Consider the following 17,797-nt stretch of genomic DNA (forward strand, 5'->3'; position numbering starts at 1 on the left):
TTTTTCACCTTTAACGACTGTTGTACCATTCCCATGGTCACATGATCAAAATTTGGATGCTTGGCAACTGGTATGTATTTATGATGGCTATAGTGTCCCAGGGTCACGTGATCCCCTTTTGTGGTCTTCTGATACGCAAAGCCAATGGGGAAGACAGATTCATTTTACAACTGTGTTATTAACTTAACTGCAGTGATTCACAACAATTGTGGAAAGACAGGTCACAAAAAGGGGCAGAATTCACTTAACAATTGTCTTGCTTAGCAACAAAAATGTTGGGCTCAATTGTCGAGGACTGTCTCTGTCACACACACACACACACACACACACATAGAGAGGGAGGGAGGGAGGGAGAGAGAGACAAAGAGAAAGAGTGAGTGAGAGAGAGAGGGAGGGAGAGATTTAACTGGAATTTTTAATTTCTCTGATTTATTTTTTTCTTGTGCCTAGGGAATTGACTTTTATTTTGTTTGTTGGCAGGAGAAGGAAGACTAATTTTTTTCCTACACTGTGTACTAATTACTATTTCTCTTTCTTTAAAAGAGAAATGGATTTCTATTTTTGGCATCTCATCAGACTTTTTAATCCTGCCAAAAATGCATGCTATTTTTTTTTTTAAAAAACAAACTACATGACATGCACATTGAGGTTTCCTTCTGTAGTTTCAGCACCATCGGGATAACATCTGGGCCACTAGAACATGACTGGGCATTTGTACCAAGATTCACTTTGTGCAATAAAAAGCAAGAAAGATACCACAAAAGTCTTAGGTCACAAATACGGTGAGGTAAGAGTTCTCTGTTTCTGGTGGGTTATTTGGAACTCACATTCATACATTGGCAATCTTATCCCCAGGAAGTTTTCTGGAATAAGAAATGATTTTTCTAAGATACGTCACTGTATGACAAGAGCTTCCACAGAACACAGTATCAGTGTTGCTATATAAATAGGATACTCTTCTGAATGCAGTCTTAGGTTTGTAATCTTAATTAGGAAGGAAGCACCATTAATTTCATTGAAACTCATTTCCTATTTTTCTTTATCTTAACTGAATTTAAAGTGCAGTTTCCTGGGCTGCCTATTTCTTGTGCCTTTGAGTTCTTTCCTATTTCTTTGGTTTGTTTTGATTCTAAGCAGGTTTTTCAACTTTCAGAAGACATTCCAAAGAGTTTGCTACTCTCAAACACTCCATCTATTTCCTCCTTATTTTCAAGTTCTCCTGTTTCTCTTATGAAGCCAGGTGTTCTATCCCAGCCTATTGCCGTCCTTGTTAAAGGCACAAGGACCAAACCCCTGCTGATGCAACAGGCTGGAGACTTTACAACAAAACAAAACTCTTTTAATATGGTTGACAAACCTGTCAAATAGTCCAAAACACAAACAGCAAATCTCAAGTCCAAAGGAAACATGATGCAAACAGACCAGAAGTCACAAGCAAGACGAACAGTTCAGGATTCCAAGAAGCACTTTGCAAACGGTTGCCTTCAGCAACCAGCACCGCCCATACCTCCTCCCTTTATTTAGCAGTCCCAAGGCATTGCCTCTCATTGTCTTCTCTTTTTACTCTGGAGGTGCTGCATTGACTGCTGTTGATTTACTCTCGCTAATTGATGATGTGCAGGCGTCAATTTAGCAAGTCTATGAGGTGTGAATCCTCCGAGTCTGACTCATTCTCCTCACACAGCTGAGCTTCATCAGGAACACGACTGGAGGGCCCAGGCTCTGCATCAAACATTGAGTCCTGTAATTCATTAGAGCCTCCCTCTGCCCCTGATGGCCCTTCAAATGCCTCCTCCACCTCCTCCTCAGATTCCTCCGACTCAGCTGTTGCAAGCACAGGCTGGCACGGAATCACAACACCAGGTTGCTAAAACTTTCAAATCAAGTTTCCCACATGTGTCTCAGTGAATAGTGTTGGTTCTCTCCAAAATATATGGCAAGCAGATGTCTTCTTAAAGGATGTGAGAATTACCTTAAATGCGTGACTCTTCCCAGTCCATCTTGCTCATACATTTTATTTTGTCCAGTATTGCTCACCATTTTTCCTCTGTTCCCTTTCTTTCTTCCACTAAAACACAACTAGGAGATGTGGGGGCTTTAATATTATGGTGATAATTTTGAACCAAGACAGTAGTGCTGATTGAATAAACAAATGAGTCATGGTTTTGTGTGATGTTTGGATCCAGCCCATTTAGCAATTTTGGATCAAGTTTCTTTCAGTATTTCCTCCTTATTTCCTCATCTGAAAATTAAAAAAAAAAACCTCTTAATTTCTGCATCATTCCCAAAAAAGAAAAGAAAAAAAAAGACTGTATTGGTGTGCAGGAAAGATCTTGTGACACAGGCGAAGAGATGCTGTCTAGGGAATGTCAGATAAGAGGCAACATAGCCTGCAGCTGGATAGTGGTTGGGGAAAGAAGCCCCAAAAGTCCCTTTCTATTTTCTCAGATTGCAAAGGAAATTGGTGTGTGTGTCTATGTGTGTGTGTGTATGTGTACGCTTTTCAGATCTGTAAGATTTTGTCAATGCAGCTTTATAATAAAGTTGAATTAACTTACCAGTTATGTTACCTGTGTAGTCTACCTGGTAAGGGTGACAGAGGTTATGAGTTCTACAAAAAGCTATTGTGGTAGATCTGTCAGATAAATAAGATTTAATTTCAGTGGTATCTTGGTGCTCAATTGCTTTGAAACTCCTGGTACTCGTTATTTGTTGGCTACTCAACAGCTAGAACTTGATGTCGGCTGCCTTGTGATTCACTACATTATTCCATATGGGAAAAATTTGTTTAGTACTATTGCTTTTGGTATTCATCGCACCTCCTAGAACCATTTAACGATGAGTACCACTATAGTCCAAAATAACAGCATTTTAGAAGAAGCATATGTTTAGTTGCAATTCTCTATCTTCTCACATTATTCATCACATCTATCACATTATTTCTGAGCATAGCAGAAGTTAAGAGCCTTTTTCAGTAAATGCCAGGAGAGACAGATTTCATTCAGTTATCAGACTTTGAAGAAACAGCATGGAACAGCTCCCGGCTGGACTTGGAGGCTAAGGAGGATTGGACCTGGTTAGCACTTGGATGGGAAACCAACAGACAATGCCAGAACTTTGGGTTAGTTGGGAAATGGAAAAGCATCCTAGAAGAATGCAGCGCAAGCTACTTCCCTGTGATTGTTGGATATGTTCATGAAGTTGTCATGAGCCTTTAAATGCAAATTGTATCCATTCATAATTAGTTTAATTTAAAACATGTATCAATTATCTCCCATCATTCTATTGCATATAATCAATGCTTTTTTTCTAAAAAAAAAAAAAGGTGCCGAAACTCACACATGTCATACAACCCTCCTTGCCTACCCTACAAGGTTCCATCCAAAAAAGATGCCGGAACTTCGTTCTGGGTGTTCTATGAGAAAAAAAGCCCTGTGTATAATGATTCCCAATTTATGTCCAACTATATCTTTTAGGACAAACCCTAATCCTCTTATGATTATCTTTGAGAAGTTCTGGAGAACTGGGGAAGTGGAGAAAAGCAAAAGTGAACCCCTCCATGAAGAAAGGAAAAAAGATCCCTCTAAGTACCTAACAGTGGACTTATTAATACCTGGAAAGATGTTAGAGGAAATAATAAAGCAGCCAAATTGCTACTCCTTGTTTGACAAGGATACAGTTGTAATGGACAAGTGGAGTGTGTGGATAAAATTTGATTTCAGCAAAGCTTTTCACAGGATTTCACATGGCATGTTCTCTTACAAGCTGTTAAAATATTGGTTTAACTGGTACTTCAGTAAGGTGGATTCACCACAGGCATGCTTTTCAGAGAGTTGGTCCCGATGTCTAAACATTGAATAGGAGACTAGTAGCTAGTGAAGTCCCACCATGATCTGTATCAAAGCCAGTATTATACAACATTATTGCTGTTATTAAATTGGGCTGATAGGAAGAAGTTGACTTCAAAAGAGAGAAATGTAAGGTATTCACTTAGGGAGAAAAAATGTAAGGTTTAAGGTGGGAGATTCATGGCTCAGAAGCACTAAATTGAAGGAGGCTTTGTTTGGGGTCATTGAAAGTAGCTGAGAATAAGTATTTAGTTTAAGTATTCAAAAGAGTATTTAGTTTTAATGGTATAATGAATGTTTATATGTTTATTGTTGTGTTTTAGGATAAAGAAAGAGGGAGAGATTAGATTTTATATTGTAGGTATAGATATTCAAAGAAAGTAATGTTTAAATTTATGTTTTGGAGGGAGTTTATATAGAATGATGGATAATAATATAAGTATGACACTAGAAAATGTTTAGAGTATATTATAACGTGTTTAATGATTGTAATTATTATTTTTTAGAGAAGATAACCTATTCAATTTAATGTATTTAGATTTGTTTAGGATTTATATGTGTTTCAAGTTTTTTTTCTTTTTCTGAAAAATTTTAATTAAGCCTGTACTCAGCTCTGGGAAGGTTGGGGGAGGGCTTGGGAGGTTTGGGGAGGTGTGGGAGGGTATGGGAGGGTGGGGGGTTTGGGGGAAGGGATTTGTTTTGTAAAATTTAAAAAACTTTCAATTAAAAAAAAAAAGAAAGTAGCTGAGAATGAGACAGTAAAATGATATCTCCTAGAAGGGCTAATGAGGTTCTGGGCTTCATTAGAAGCAACGTTCTCTCAAAGATACTGAGATCCTTATTCTCCTTCTACTCTGTCAGGTGACATCACATTCCAGAAGGATATTAAAAGGGTGTTAACGTTAGAGCAGATCCAGAGGAAGAGTACAAGGATAGTACATGAACCTACTCTATAAGAATAAATTTGGGATTTCAGTCTGAAGAAGATTTAGGGAGACATGGTAGTTTAGTTAAGGTACATAAAGAGAAATTATAGGGAAGACGGCAAAGAACTGTTTTTGGTGGCCTTAAAAACTAGGAGCAGAAATGGTTGTATACATTGCAGCTACTCAAATTTCATTTAAATATAAGAAAAACATCCTGATAATTAGATCAGTACATCAGTGGAACAATCTGTCTATGGCACTTGTGGGTTTCCAATTCTTTAAAAAGTAGTTGAACAGCCATCTCTTGATGATGGCCTACTGTATTTGATTTTCGTGCACATTGCAGAGGGTTGATGATCTTCACAGTCACTTTCAACTCCACAATCTAGAATTCTATGAATCCTTATATTGAAATATTATACAAACAAGCGTACTTTGAGAATCTTGTTGGACACAATTTGTTGGCCTAGATGAGATCAAGTGGCATCTCAAAGCACTAAATTAAAAGACAGATTATTTAGTGTGGAATTAGAAGGTTGCCGTTTTGGCTTATAAATCATGCTCGATGGCTTAGTATGTTGTGCAAATCTATCCAGTTTTGATTTATTCATTAGACTATGGATTAGCATATCCATATGGATTAACAAATAGCACAATATACAAACTCAGAGAATATCAGGTGGTATGTATTCTGTCTTGGAATCATTCTTGCATTCGAAAAAGACTTTGAACAGACTTCAAGAGTATTAATTGCTTGGCTTTATTTTTCTCCGTAAAAGCTGGTTTGATCCTTGAAAAGAATCTGACAGAAATACTCTGGTTTCTCGTCATATCATATAAATCTATTGACTTTTAGTAAGAATTACAGACCAGGTCAGTCTGAGATGTGCAATTCCATCTAAGACAGTGGTTCTCAACCTGTGGGTCGGGACCCCATTTGGGGTCGAACGACCATTTCACGGGGGTCGCCAAACAAGGCTGTCCGCCATTTTTCCCCCTTTGGCCACGCCCCTGTCACCCGGTGATGTATAAGTGGTTGGGGGTCACCACAACATGGGGAACTGTATTATGGGGTCGCGGCATTAGAAAGGTTGAGAACCACTGATCTAAGACCAGATGATAAATCCCCAGATGTAGAGGGGCCCTCTATCCACAGCCAGTCCATCTTACCAGGGTGCAGCTGAAGTCTGTTGTCCCCTATCCAGGCCCCCACAGCTTCCAGGCACCACAAAAGAGCGTCCATAGCATCACATACACGGTGCACATGGTTTGGAGTAACAAGCTCTGAACTGCATATTAATATAAATGAGATGATGTGTAATTTGCTCACTAGGCAGTTTAATACCTGGCCTATTAACAATTTCTTTGTTTTTAAACTTATTTCCCTATGCAAAGACTCCTGTCCTTTCCGATCGTTCTGAGGATAACCGACAAGAATAATAAAGATAGAATTCTTTTCGGTGGTAATGGAAGGCATCTATTGCTTTTACTCTTTCATTCTTTTGGGGACAATTGTATAGATAATCCTCCACTTACAACTGGTGTTTAGAGTTTCAACAGTCTTGGATGGGGTGCTTTATGGCCCATCGTAAAATATTGCACAAACCCCCCTGTGGGTCACAATATTGCATTTCAGATGTTTGGCAATCTTCACATTTATGATTGGTTGCAGTATTCTGTAGTCACATGACCACAATGTATTTTGCTGGTTTCTGGTGTCTTTTTGCCAATTTCTGGCAAAAACCCCTCATTTATTTAGGAAAAGGGGTTGCATTTATGATTGTGTAAAAAAAATGGTCATAAAATCAGGTCTGGTCATGTGGGGAGCCTTGACTTGCAATATTCATGACTTAAGTACCGAAATTCTGGTCCTATTTGCAGTCGTAAGTCAAAAAGTATTATATAAGATTTTCCCAAGTTATTGCTCTCCAGATGTACATAATTTCAGTGCCTGTAATTCAGAACTGGATTCTTTAGTGAATAGATTAGCTAGATCTATTGGATTTTTTTTTTTTTTAAATTGCTCTACAGCTGGAAGGTCTTTAATCAGGGAGATCATATAAATATTAGGCCCCTGTTTTGTTTGAATTGTTTTGTTAGTCTCCGGTCAGATGCAAGTTGACATTAGCTGTGTACCCATATTGCACTAAGCTGCAGTTTGTTTAGCAATGATTTATTTCAGAGATGCTCCCACTGAGTTCCAAATGCTGTATGTTTCTCCTTAAAGTCTTACAATTTTAATTTCTAAAGTGACGGAAGAGTCTGATTAAGATGGGAATATAATCATCCTGACTATATATTTAAATTTAAATATTAATAGAATAAAATAAGAATTACTCTTTATTGTTGCCCTATTATTTTTTTTGGGGGGGGGGGAGGCAACCTTTTGCATTATAGTCAATTATCTCAAGTACGCTCATTAGCCCAGAAAATCTGGGCACTCCTGGTCTGTTACATAAATCATAATTGGCTGGCTTCATATAACATGTTAAATTGTAGTATCTAAATTACAGCGTCTCAGTTAAAAATCATATTAAACTGAAACCAAATAGGCCACACTGTGGCTTAGTGAGATGATTAAGACAGTCATCTCAGCAATTTAAAGAAGGTTCAGGGCGAAACTATCTTTTCTTTCTTTTACTGATAGGGCTCCAAAGAGCTCCCTTTTAAAACAGCTTAAACAGAAATCCTTGTGAGCCAGAAATGTCTTGCAATTCCCATCCTTGATCTTGTCATGTCTCATTTATTTATACTTGCAGAGTTCTCAGCCTCTGGAGATACCTTGGAGCAATTCTATAAAACGAGTAGGAGCAAAGATCAACCAATGTGCTGTAGTGGTTAAGAAGTTGGACTGAAGCCAGGGAGAATGAAGTTCAAGACCACCCTCAGTTATGGAAAACATTTGGATGACTTTCAGCCAGCTATCATCAGCCCATGCGCTTTATAAGTAGGAATGACCTATGAGTAGATCTGATACAACCACTTGGTGACAGAAAAGAGTTACATTTTTCTGGCTCTCTTTTCTGCTATTCGGTGGGGAGTCAGATCTTATAGACCAATCATAGGCTGATTGTAGAGAAAATTGTACACCACTTGTACCCCTGGACGAAAGGCAGGTTACAGAACTAATGAAGAAGTAACACTAAGCCAAAATGCACTGCAGTAAGCCATAATGCAGTTTGCTTGGTTTGGGCTTAATCAGATGTGTTCACTAAACCATGTTCAGAAATGTTAACATTATGTTTCAATCTTCTCAGAGCCTGGGAAAGACCTAATTCCCTTTCTTCTTCAATAAATCTGAACACAGGCATCTTTGTGAAAATTTTGTGTTCTGTTACTGAAAGTTTGTTATGGCTTTCTAGAGCTAGATGCTTTCATTTTTAGAATTCTTGGAGTTGCTGAGGTAGAGAGTTCTTATTTCTCTTGCTGTCCAACTTTTGATGGACAGGAGAGCTAGCTAGTCCATTTCCCTGATAACATAGGAATGTGCTGATGTTTAATGCTTGTTTTGTTTTTCAAACTGCCTTCCTCTTTCCCAGGGTCTTTTCAGACCCGAGTCAGTGCAGCTATCTTCAAACAAAGAAGAGTCAAAAAAATCCTGCCATGGGAAATGGCTAAATAACAATTCATTAGCTCATTCAGTGGAGCACCTTCAATTGGATTTATGTATTTCATAACACTAAATATTTTAATCAGATTACATATCACTGTGATAATTCAATCACTAATACTCTCCTTCTGCAGTCGCTACCATATTTTTATTCCAACACCATAGTCTAGCCATTTTCGCATTTTGTTTCCTAGTCCTTTTCTTTTTGCAGCCACGTGCTTATAGTTGTACTGCCTGATTAGCAACCATTAAAGATACAACAGAGCATCAGATTGATTAATTAAAGATAGATTTGGGGAAAGGAGTTGCAGGCAGGGTTGGTGTTTCAACAGCACAGCAGAGATTCAGGGAAGAACTGGATGTCCCCTATCCCATCCCAACTCCTTTTGTCTTACTCTTCAGCAGGAGTATCTCCAGGGAGGTGTCAAAAATTCCCGAAGAGGCCTACAGCCATGCGAGCAAACCTCACCCCTTTTTTATCTAGGTCACAACACTCATGTCTTCCATCTTGACTTGGTTGATCTCCCAGACATTTAGACAAAGACATGAAATCTTTAAGGCAAAGTTGTATGCTTTCTCTTGATTCCATACTCTCCTCCTTCCACTGAGGAGGCCCTTCTGTCCTCTGGATCCCACCACAGAAAGATCAGTTGCTGGGCTCACTTCCTGAGAGAACTGAATGTGCTGCTTCTTTGGCCTCATTCTGTTTCATCCACAGACATAGAGAAACAAAAGAGTCTTCCCAGGGAAAATCATATTTATATCATGCTTATTTGTAAAAAGTTGCTGCTCTGTTAGCCAGGGTGGAGCTAAAATTAGTTCCATGTAGCCAAGAAAAAAGTACTTGTAAACTGAAAAGAAAATAATTTTTCCTCCGCCTTTCTAATTCAGGCTGAGGATTGGCAGAAGTGATTGACTCAGTGGTAGGGAACAAATAGTTTGGACCTTAAAGATCTCTGGAAATCTACAGCAGTTTTCTACCTAGATCTGACTGACTGGTTGACTAGAGATAACCCTTAGATAGGCAGAGCAGTATGTGAATCAAGGAACTTCATATATTTGTAGCTATATGGTGATCAGTCTGTAAATATTTGTAATCAACCCATGGCCCACTGAGTCATTATTTTAGAGATATTTCCTTAGCTAAACAGAGAAACATAATAACCACAAGTGGGAAAAGAACAACTGGAGCAGGAGTAACTTCCAATTTCCTGCCAGCTTTCCCACTGACTTCCCTTGTAGAAACTGGCAGGGGACACTGGAAATGATGATCCCCACAACTACAATTGACTGTACTGGACCAGCCACAACTTTGCCAAATTTAAATCCCATGGGAATTATGGGTCCCAGATTTGGATTCATTCTGTAAGTTAGCCCATTTGAGGTACATTGATTGAAAAACTGTGGTCCTGTGCTGCACCGTTTTGCCCACTTCAAGGTTATAAACAAACAGATATGAGAGTTTTAGCAGTATACAGATTCTCTACATGGATTAATTTGAACTAGTTATGAGTTTATGTAGATCAGGGCACACTGGCTGAGGAATTCTAGGAGTTGAAGTCCACAAGTCATAAAAGGGCCAAGTTTGAAGACCCCTGATGTAGATGGATATTCTGTTTTCTCTAACACTGCATTTTTCCATTCAGCATCTATTACAATTCTGACTTTGCTTTCTTACAGGCTGAACATACTGTTGGCTGGGATGAATCCCTTCTACTTCCATGCCTTGAATGTAGTCCTGCATTGCCTTGTGACACTTGTGCTGATGTATACTTGTGACAAAACTGTTTTCAAGGATAGTGGCCTGGCTTTTGTCACAGCTCTATTTTTTGCTGCCCACCCCATTCACACTGAGGCCGTAAGTATGCGAGATCACTTCAAGCTACAATTACAATGCAGCTTCATGAAAGTTTAGATCTTCCCAATCACTGACAATCTCTCCTATAAAGATAAGTGTAATGTTGGCTTCATTAAAGACAACTTCATATCTTCTCAATAATTCTGATAGATTTTTGAGAGCACTTAAGACTTTAGATCTACTCTCATGTACAGCAAGTTTTCTTAGAAATAAATCCTATGTATTTCAGTGAGATTTCTTTCATACCAGTTTGCTTCTGATATGAATAATTTGAGAATATTTTTAATTAACTGCCTCAATCAATACTGTTAAAAAAAAGGCTAAGTGTTTCATGGAAGAATAATGAGAAGTTTAAAAATCACATAATGTTTTTTTTAATATGCTTTAAATGAAGATATGCAAAAATTAGTAGCATGGGAATAAACTGTTTTAAATTCTGAAACTTTCCACCCAATGCTGAATCAGAAGCTTGCTGTTCCCAAGAGATGGTTTTGTGGTTTCTGGGAATAAATTATCTGAACCAGAAACAGCTCATAGTGTATTAGATATAACATTTCAGATAACACAGGAAGCTAGATCTCATTCAGATCATCTTGAATCACATTTGATTTGGACAATTTACATCTGGAAAATCCTAAATGCCCCAAATGGCATCAATTATCATTTAGTTAGGTTTTGTTTTGGGAGATCAACTGCATTATAATTACCCTGCAAAATGTTAGAAATATTCCTCATTCTGATGGATTTATAAATCTTAATTTTAAAAATGATTTGTCACTATGAGCTTATACAGGTAGTCCTCGATTTACAACGGTTTACTTAGTTATGTTCGAAGTTACATGGTCACATGATTTACATTGGATGGTTGGTAACTGACTCACATTTATAATGGTTGCAGTGTCCTGGCGTCATGTGATCCCCTTTTGCAACCTTAACAAAATCTTAAGCAAAGTTAATAGGGAAGCCAGATTGACTTAACAACCGTGTTACTAATTTAACAACTGCAGTGATTCACGTCACAAATGTGGCAAGAGAAGTCATAAAATGGGACAAAACTCACTTAACAAATTTTTCACTTGGCAACATGAATTTTGGCCTCAGTTGTGGTCATAAGTTGAGGATTACCTGTATCAAAATATAAGCATACTGAGCAGTTGCATAATGATTTTCAAGATTACCTGAAATCAAATCTCCATTAACTCAGCCCTATTTTGCTATAGGATTCAGAACAAGCCTTACAGTATATACAACAATTCTGTAGAATAGGTTAATATTATAATTGTCATATAGGAGAAGAAGGAATGAAACTGAAGGAGCATGAAAGTCCACTGGGGTAACCTTGGGCCAGTCCCTTCCTCTCAGCCCATCCCACCTCACAGGAAAATAGGAGGAGGAGGGAGTGTTGGATATATTTGCCGCCTTGAGTTATTTATAAAAATAATTAAAAAAAGATAATATAAAAAAGGAGAAACATAAGGCCATGTAATGAATTCATTTTGGGATGATATTTAAATCACAAAGTGATTTAAAACATAGGGTTTTATTTAGTACACTAAAACCCTTACTAAGATTTTGTTATTTTTATTCAAGAATGACAAGAAAGCGGGGAAGTCAAATTCCAAAACAACCCAATGCATTTCTGGGAATTCTGCCATGTTTTTAGGAGAGAGTTTTGTTTTGGGACGTAATCCAAAATTGTCTGCCAGGCTCTTCTGACTTGACCAGAAGCTGTGAATTCATGCATCTATTTCAATGATGGTTGAGCTGAAGAATCTGTTGGAAGAATGTCTCCTTATTAATCCGGAGTTTCTCAATTTGTAGCCTAGACAGCAGGCATCAAGCAAATACTCGAGCGGTATCCACAAATTTGGTATCATTTTTTTTTAGCAAATCGTAAATACACTTAACGATTCCTTTTGTCAACACAAACTTGAGTATTGATTCCTTACTTGCGTAAAAAAATAAATAAATTAAAGGAGCATTTCCTCCACTCCTTTAAAAACAAATTGAAGACTTGCAAGATTTCTCCTCTTCTTTTCCGGTGAGGCAATAGGTAAGACACAATTGGATCAGTTGCAGTATGCATTGCTCCATAATTAGGTATTCCAACCTAAATGTGTCTTCTAGGTCAAGGGTCCCAACCTTGACAACTTTAAGACTTGTGGACTTCAGTTCCCAGAATTCCTCATGCTGGCTGAGGAATCCTGGGAGTTGAAGTCCGCAAGTCTTAAAATTGCCAAGGTTGGCGACCCCTGTCTTAGGTTGATATAATTCTGGGACAAGAGAGCTGTGGACTTCTAAATGTTGTTGGTCCTCAATTCCCATCAGCCCTACCTACAATAGAACAGTACCTGTTCTATTCCATTCTTTTCTCCTAACTTTTTCAATTTTCCTCCCAGTACAGGTAGTCCTTGATTCACGACCATTGGGACCAGAATTTCAATTCCTAAGCAAGCCAGTTGTTAACTGAATTGCACCCAGTTTTATGACAGTTGTTAAGCAAATCACTGCAGTTGTTAAGTGAATCACACAGTTGTGCGAATCTGGCTTCTCCCATTGTCTTTGCTTATTAGAAAGCAGACTGGGAAGATAGCCACTGGGGATCATAGGACACTGGGATGCTGCAACCATTGTCATTACAAGTTGGTTGCCAAGTACCCAAATTTTGATCATGTGACTGTGGGATGCTGTGATGGTCATTACATGTGAGGACCAGTCCTAAATCACTTTTCTCAGAGCCACTATAACTTTGAACAGTTGCTAAACAAATGATTGTGAGTGGAGGACTGAAATTAGAATTAGAATTCTTTGCCCTTGAGCAAATCTAGTACTCCTTTCCCATTTTTAACCTCCTTCCTGTAGTATATTGCTAATTTTTATTTCTAAATAGCATAATCTACCACTGTTTCCTGATGCTACTGTTTTGGCTTGAAGACCAAGTTCCTTCCACTGGGATTCTGCTAAAACCCCTCATATAATGATGATGATGATGATGATGATGACAATGACAACAACAACAGAGTTGGAAGGGATCTTGGTTGCCCAATCTCTTCTTATAATTCTATGCTGCCCAAAATAACAGAACCTAAAATGCATTTTTGGATAACAGAAACTTCTTGTATCTGGCTTCTGGTACTTTCTAGCTCTTTTATGCCCTGACTTGTAAAAACAATGTTTGCCCTTAACTGTTTTGAAGATAATTAGAAGATATTCCTGTAAATTAGAAAGGATGTCTGCACAGCTGTTAATGAAACACTGCAAAAGGCTAATTGATATTTCTGTTTACTGGTGCTTGCTTTGGGATGGTGGGGTGGCAGATGTGGGATAATTGTAATTGTGCAATGGCTTGCAAATGAGGAATCCCTAGAATGCCTAAAGTTATATAATATTAGGAGAGTGAAATTGAACTTTTCATTACAAAGGAGTCTTGAGTTCTCTAAGTACTTCCCAGGATTAATCGAGCAGTTTTTACATTCTCCCACTACTTAAATAGGATTAAGTGGGTGCTTATGTGTATATCATTAGTTTTGGGGAAAGACTGCAGAGGTGTTCGTTGGAGAATACAACACACTTGGGATTTTTTAAAAATAAAAATGAATAGAGTTCAGAGTGAAGATGAATGATCTTTAGCATAAGCCAAGTTTCAAAATAGGTGAAGTTATAATAAAGTGAATAAATGGTTAAGAAATTTGCCAGTTTGGGGGAATTGACAAAACTCTTGGTGAGTGCGTCTTTTGTAGTCATGAACATTTAGGAATTGCTTTGTCTTTCACAGGGAAGCATCTGCAGAGGCAATGAAAAAAGTCATAATGGCAATCCTAACGGTATCTCCCCCTTTTCCATACATTGGGGGTAAAAAGAGGAGGGGTTTCAAACACAAAATTGACATTTCTGACTGCCCCTGTAGGGAAGTAGGTATATCATAGCTAAGAATTACTGGGCTCACTTATGTGGTCCATTAAGGCCATCTCTGTAGTTATTTATATGTTACATTAGAAGAACATTGGTAAATATTCAAGACTTCCCTTCATAATTTACAGATAGTCCTCGACTTATAACAGTTTGTTTAGTGGCCATTCAAAGTTACAACGGCACTGAAAAAAGTGACTTCTGACTGTTTTTTTACACCGTTGCAGCCATCCCCATGGGGACATGATCAAAATTCAGATGCTTGGCAACTGACTCATCTCTATGATGGTTGCAGTGTCTCGAGATCTGCGACCTTCTGACAAGCAAAGTCAATGGGGAAGCCAGCTTCACTTAACAACCGCATGGCTAATTTAACAACTGCAGTGATTCATTTAACAGCTGTGGCAGAAAAGGTGGTAACATGGGGCAAAACAACTATTCCGCTAAGCAACAGAAATTTTGGGCTCAATTGTGGGCATAAGTCGAGGATTACCTGTATTGAAAACAACAAGGGATAGATAAAGCTCTTTGAGGTAAAAACATTTATGAAAGCCTTCTCTAGAAAGTTGGCTGGACAACCTCATCTGTTCTTCTTTCTGATGCCATTCGAAAGAGTCCACATTTTTTACATGGTTTCAGCATAAAACATTCTACAGATTTTTATCACTATAACCAAACAGCAAGTTCTCTAAATATCTTAGGCAGTACTTATCCTACAGGTGGTCCTTGATTTAAGTGAGGCAACAGATGACTGCATTTGATTTTATAACCTTTTTTGATGGGGACATTTAAGCAAATCACTCTTGGTCATTAAGCGACACATGACACAACTGTGGCTTGCAGTCTTCCCTGCTGGCTTCCCCACTGACTTTGCTTGTGGAAAGCTGGCTGGGAAGGTAGCGAATGGCAATCTCGCGACTGCAGAACACTATCATGAATGCAAGCCGCAAGCCAAATACCTGAATTGTGATCACATGACTGCGATGTTGTTGCAACACTCATAAGTTTGAGGACTGGTTGTAAGTCACTTTTTTTCATTGCTCTTGTTACTTTCTCCAGTGAGTCTCACTGGAGACTCACTGGAGAAGAGCCTAATGCAGGGAAAATATTGAGAGCAATAGAAGAAGGGGCCAACAGAGAATGAGGTGGCTGGATGGAGTCACTGAAGCAGTAGACGTGAGCTTAAATGGACTCCAGAAGATGGTAGAGGACAGGAAGGCCTGGAGGAACGTTGTCCATAGGGTCACGGGGGGTCAGACACGACTTTGCAACTAACAACAAGAACAACAAACTTGTTACTTTGAACAGTTGCTAAATGAATGGTCATAAGTTGAAAACCATCTGTATATACACTTTCTTTGCAGGAGCTTTGACATTTAGTCTTGCTGTTTGATTGCAACTTGTAACTTATTCTGCCTTTCTCCATTTATTTTTTTTTAGGTAACGGGTATAGTCGGCAGAGCAGATGTTCTGGCCTGTCTGTTATTTCTTTTGGCTTTTCTCTCCTATAATAGGTATCTTTTATCTTAGAATGCTTGTGGTTTTTAAATAAGATACGTGAACCTTTTGGATCTATTTTATGTTGATAACCCCAACTCCTTCCTTTCATAGTCTCCCTTTCCCCCCCCCCTTCTTTTGTAGAATGACTGGGGAATTAAGGAAAACTGAATTATATTACACTGAAACTTTGATTTGATAGGCTCCAGTTTGAGGAACTTTGGATACAATGGACTGAATTTGCATTTGGAGGTCAGCCTCATAATAATGCACAAGTCCATTGTTTCTGAAGTGCATCTTAGCAAATGCTTCTATGTGTGTGCTAGCATTTTTTCATCTGTGCATTTACCAGCCTTCTTGCTTTAGGGGAGAAAAAAGAAGCGTGCACTGCTACAAACCTTATCCATCTTGAACGGGGGAGAAGAGAGCAGCAACATCTGTGGTGGGGTCAAAAAAGTCAATATGGGGGCTGTGGCCATTTTTGAAAGCCTTACCCTTTCTATATATTTGTTGTGCATTCAATGCATATAAAAAGGAGGTGGAGCTTAGACCATATAGACCATCATCTGAACCTTTTTGTTCCCAACTATCCGCAGCTATCCCTGGGGAGTAGAGGAGATCAGAAGTCAAGTGGCTTCTCTTTACCATATTCTCTACTTCCTATATATTACTTGTTGATCACTTCCTGCTCCTTATCTATCATCATAAAATCCTCTAGCTCTGTTGCCTACACTGTTCCCTACTGTTTCCCCACCTCTCTCTTGCAGCTCTCCACTTCTTACCCAACTTGGCACAGGTAGTTCAAGTGGCTTCTTTGTTCTTCATCCTTCATTGTGTGAGAGTAAACACAAGAAGTTTCCTCTGTTCGTCCCAGAAAAAAAAAAAAGTCAAGTCACTCTACTTTTTTATGCCTTTGGATTTAACAGACTCTTAATGTCTCTCCAAAATAATGAGTGACCTTATTGAAGATATATGATACAGCCAAATTTGCCTCATAGTTGCCCCTGGTATATTTCTTGATCATCCCAAAAACTTAGTCAAGTTAGTCAACCAGAATTGTCCTCTTCTTCTCTACATCTTGATAGTCTTTGAATAAAAATTATTGAAAGGAAAAAAGAAGAAAATTCCTGTTTCAATGTGAATGGATTGTGGGTTAATAACATGGCAATAGAGAGGAAATATAATTCTTCCCTGCCTATTTATACTGTGTTCCATATCAAACCCAGCCACTGATTTATTTATTCAATTTATAAAGCTACCTTTTCCTAGACAACTCTGGACAATTATATACGTTCTTACAGACAGGGTTTCTGGGTTCAAAATCTTTATTTCTGTTTTTTTTTTAATTTAGATTAAGTCTGTCTTAGGGGTTATAAGGTTTAAGAGCCATGGTAGCGCAGAACTTAAAATGCAGTATTGCAGGTAAATTCTGTCCACAGCCTGGAGTTTGATCCTGATGGGCAAAAGGTTGACTCAATCTTCCATCTTTCCAAGGTCGATAATATGATGGTTGGGGCCAATATGCTGACATTGCAAACCACCCAGAGAGTGCTGTAAAGCAGGGGTCCCCAAACCCCGGTCTGTGGACCAGTACCAGGCCGCGGCATGCTAGCAACCGGTTTGCACAAACAAGCAAAGCCCCATCCGTGGGATGCAGGCAGCACACAAAACCACGCTCCCTCCAGTCCGCAGAAAAACCTCTCTCCACAGAACTGGTCCCTGGTGGCCAAAAGGTTGGGGACCTCTGCTGTAAAGCACTACGGGGTGGTATATAAGTCTAATTGCTATTGCTAGTACTGTAGTAAAATTTTCATTTCACAGTTGGCTTTTCCTTCTGCCTTGCAGGAGTGTGGATCAGCTTTATGTTGGGGAACATTTTCCTCCCACTGCCTCCCCGTCCTTTTTGCTGCTTAGTTTATTTCTTGGGACTTGTGCAATGCTGGTAAAGGAAACGGGGATCACCGTATTTGGCGTCTGCTTAGTGTACGATGGCTTCCTGCTTTCACAAAATGGATCCAGATTGTGAGTAGAGTGTGTACCTTACAATTTTGGCATTTTTATTGCAGAGACAGACAAGGCCTGTTCCCAAAACTGTCCAATAGCATGCATGCCCATTTACATGTATGTTGTGTGTTTTACTTATTAACAG

General features: G+C 38.7%; 1 protein-coding gene across 3 annotated transcripts in view; it reads left to right on the plus strand.

Annotated features, from left to right (window-relative positions):
- Nucleotides 1–17,797, plus strand: part of TMTC1 (transmembrane O-mannosyltransferase targeting cadherins 1) — a 145,325-nt gene that overhangs the window by 7,647 nt on the left and 119,881 nt on the right. For 2 of the 3 annotated variants that reach the window (XM_039333324.1, XM_039333326.1), the window contains exons 2-4: nt 10,065–10,242; nt 15,592–15,665; nt 17,494–17,670. In XM_039333324.1, the coding sequence (XP_039189258.1) occupies nt 10,065–10,242; nt 15,592–15,665; nt 17,494–17,670 (429 nt within the window). Of the gene's footprint in view, nt 1–10,064; nt 10,243–15,591; nt 15,666–17,493; nt 17,671–17,797 lie in introns of those variants that run through there. The other variant, XM_039333330.1, reaches the window with a different exon arrangement.

Source organism: Crotalus tigris, unplaced genomic scaffold, assembly GCF_016545835.1.
Source record: "Crotalus tigris isolate CLP2741 ecotype Arizona unplaced genomic scaffold, ASM1654583v1 scf7180000017625.6296891, whole genome shotgun sequence".
Lineage (NCBI taxonomy): Eukaryota > Metazoa > Chordata > Lepidosauria > Squamata > Viperidae > Crotalus > Crotalus tigris.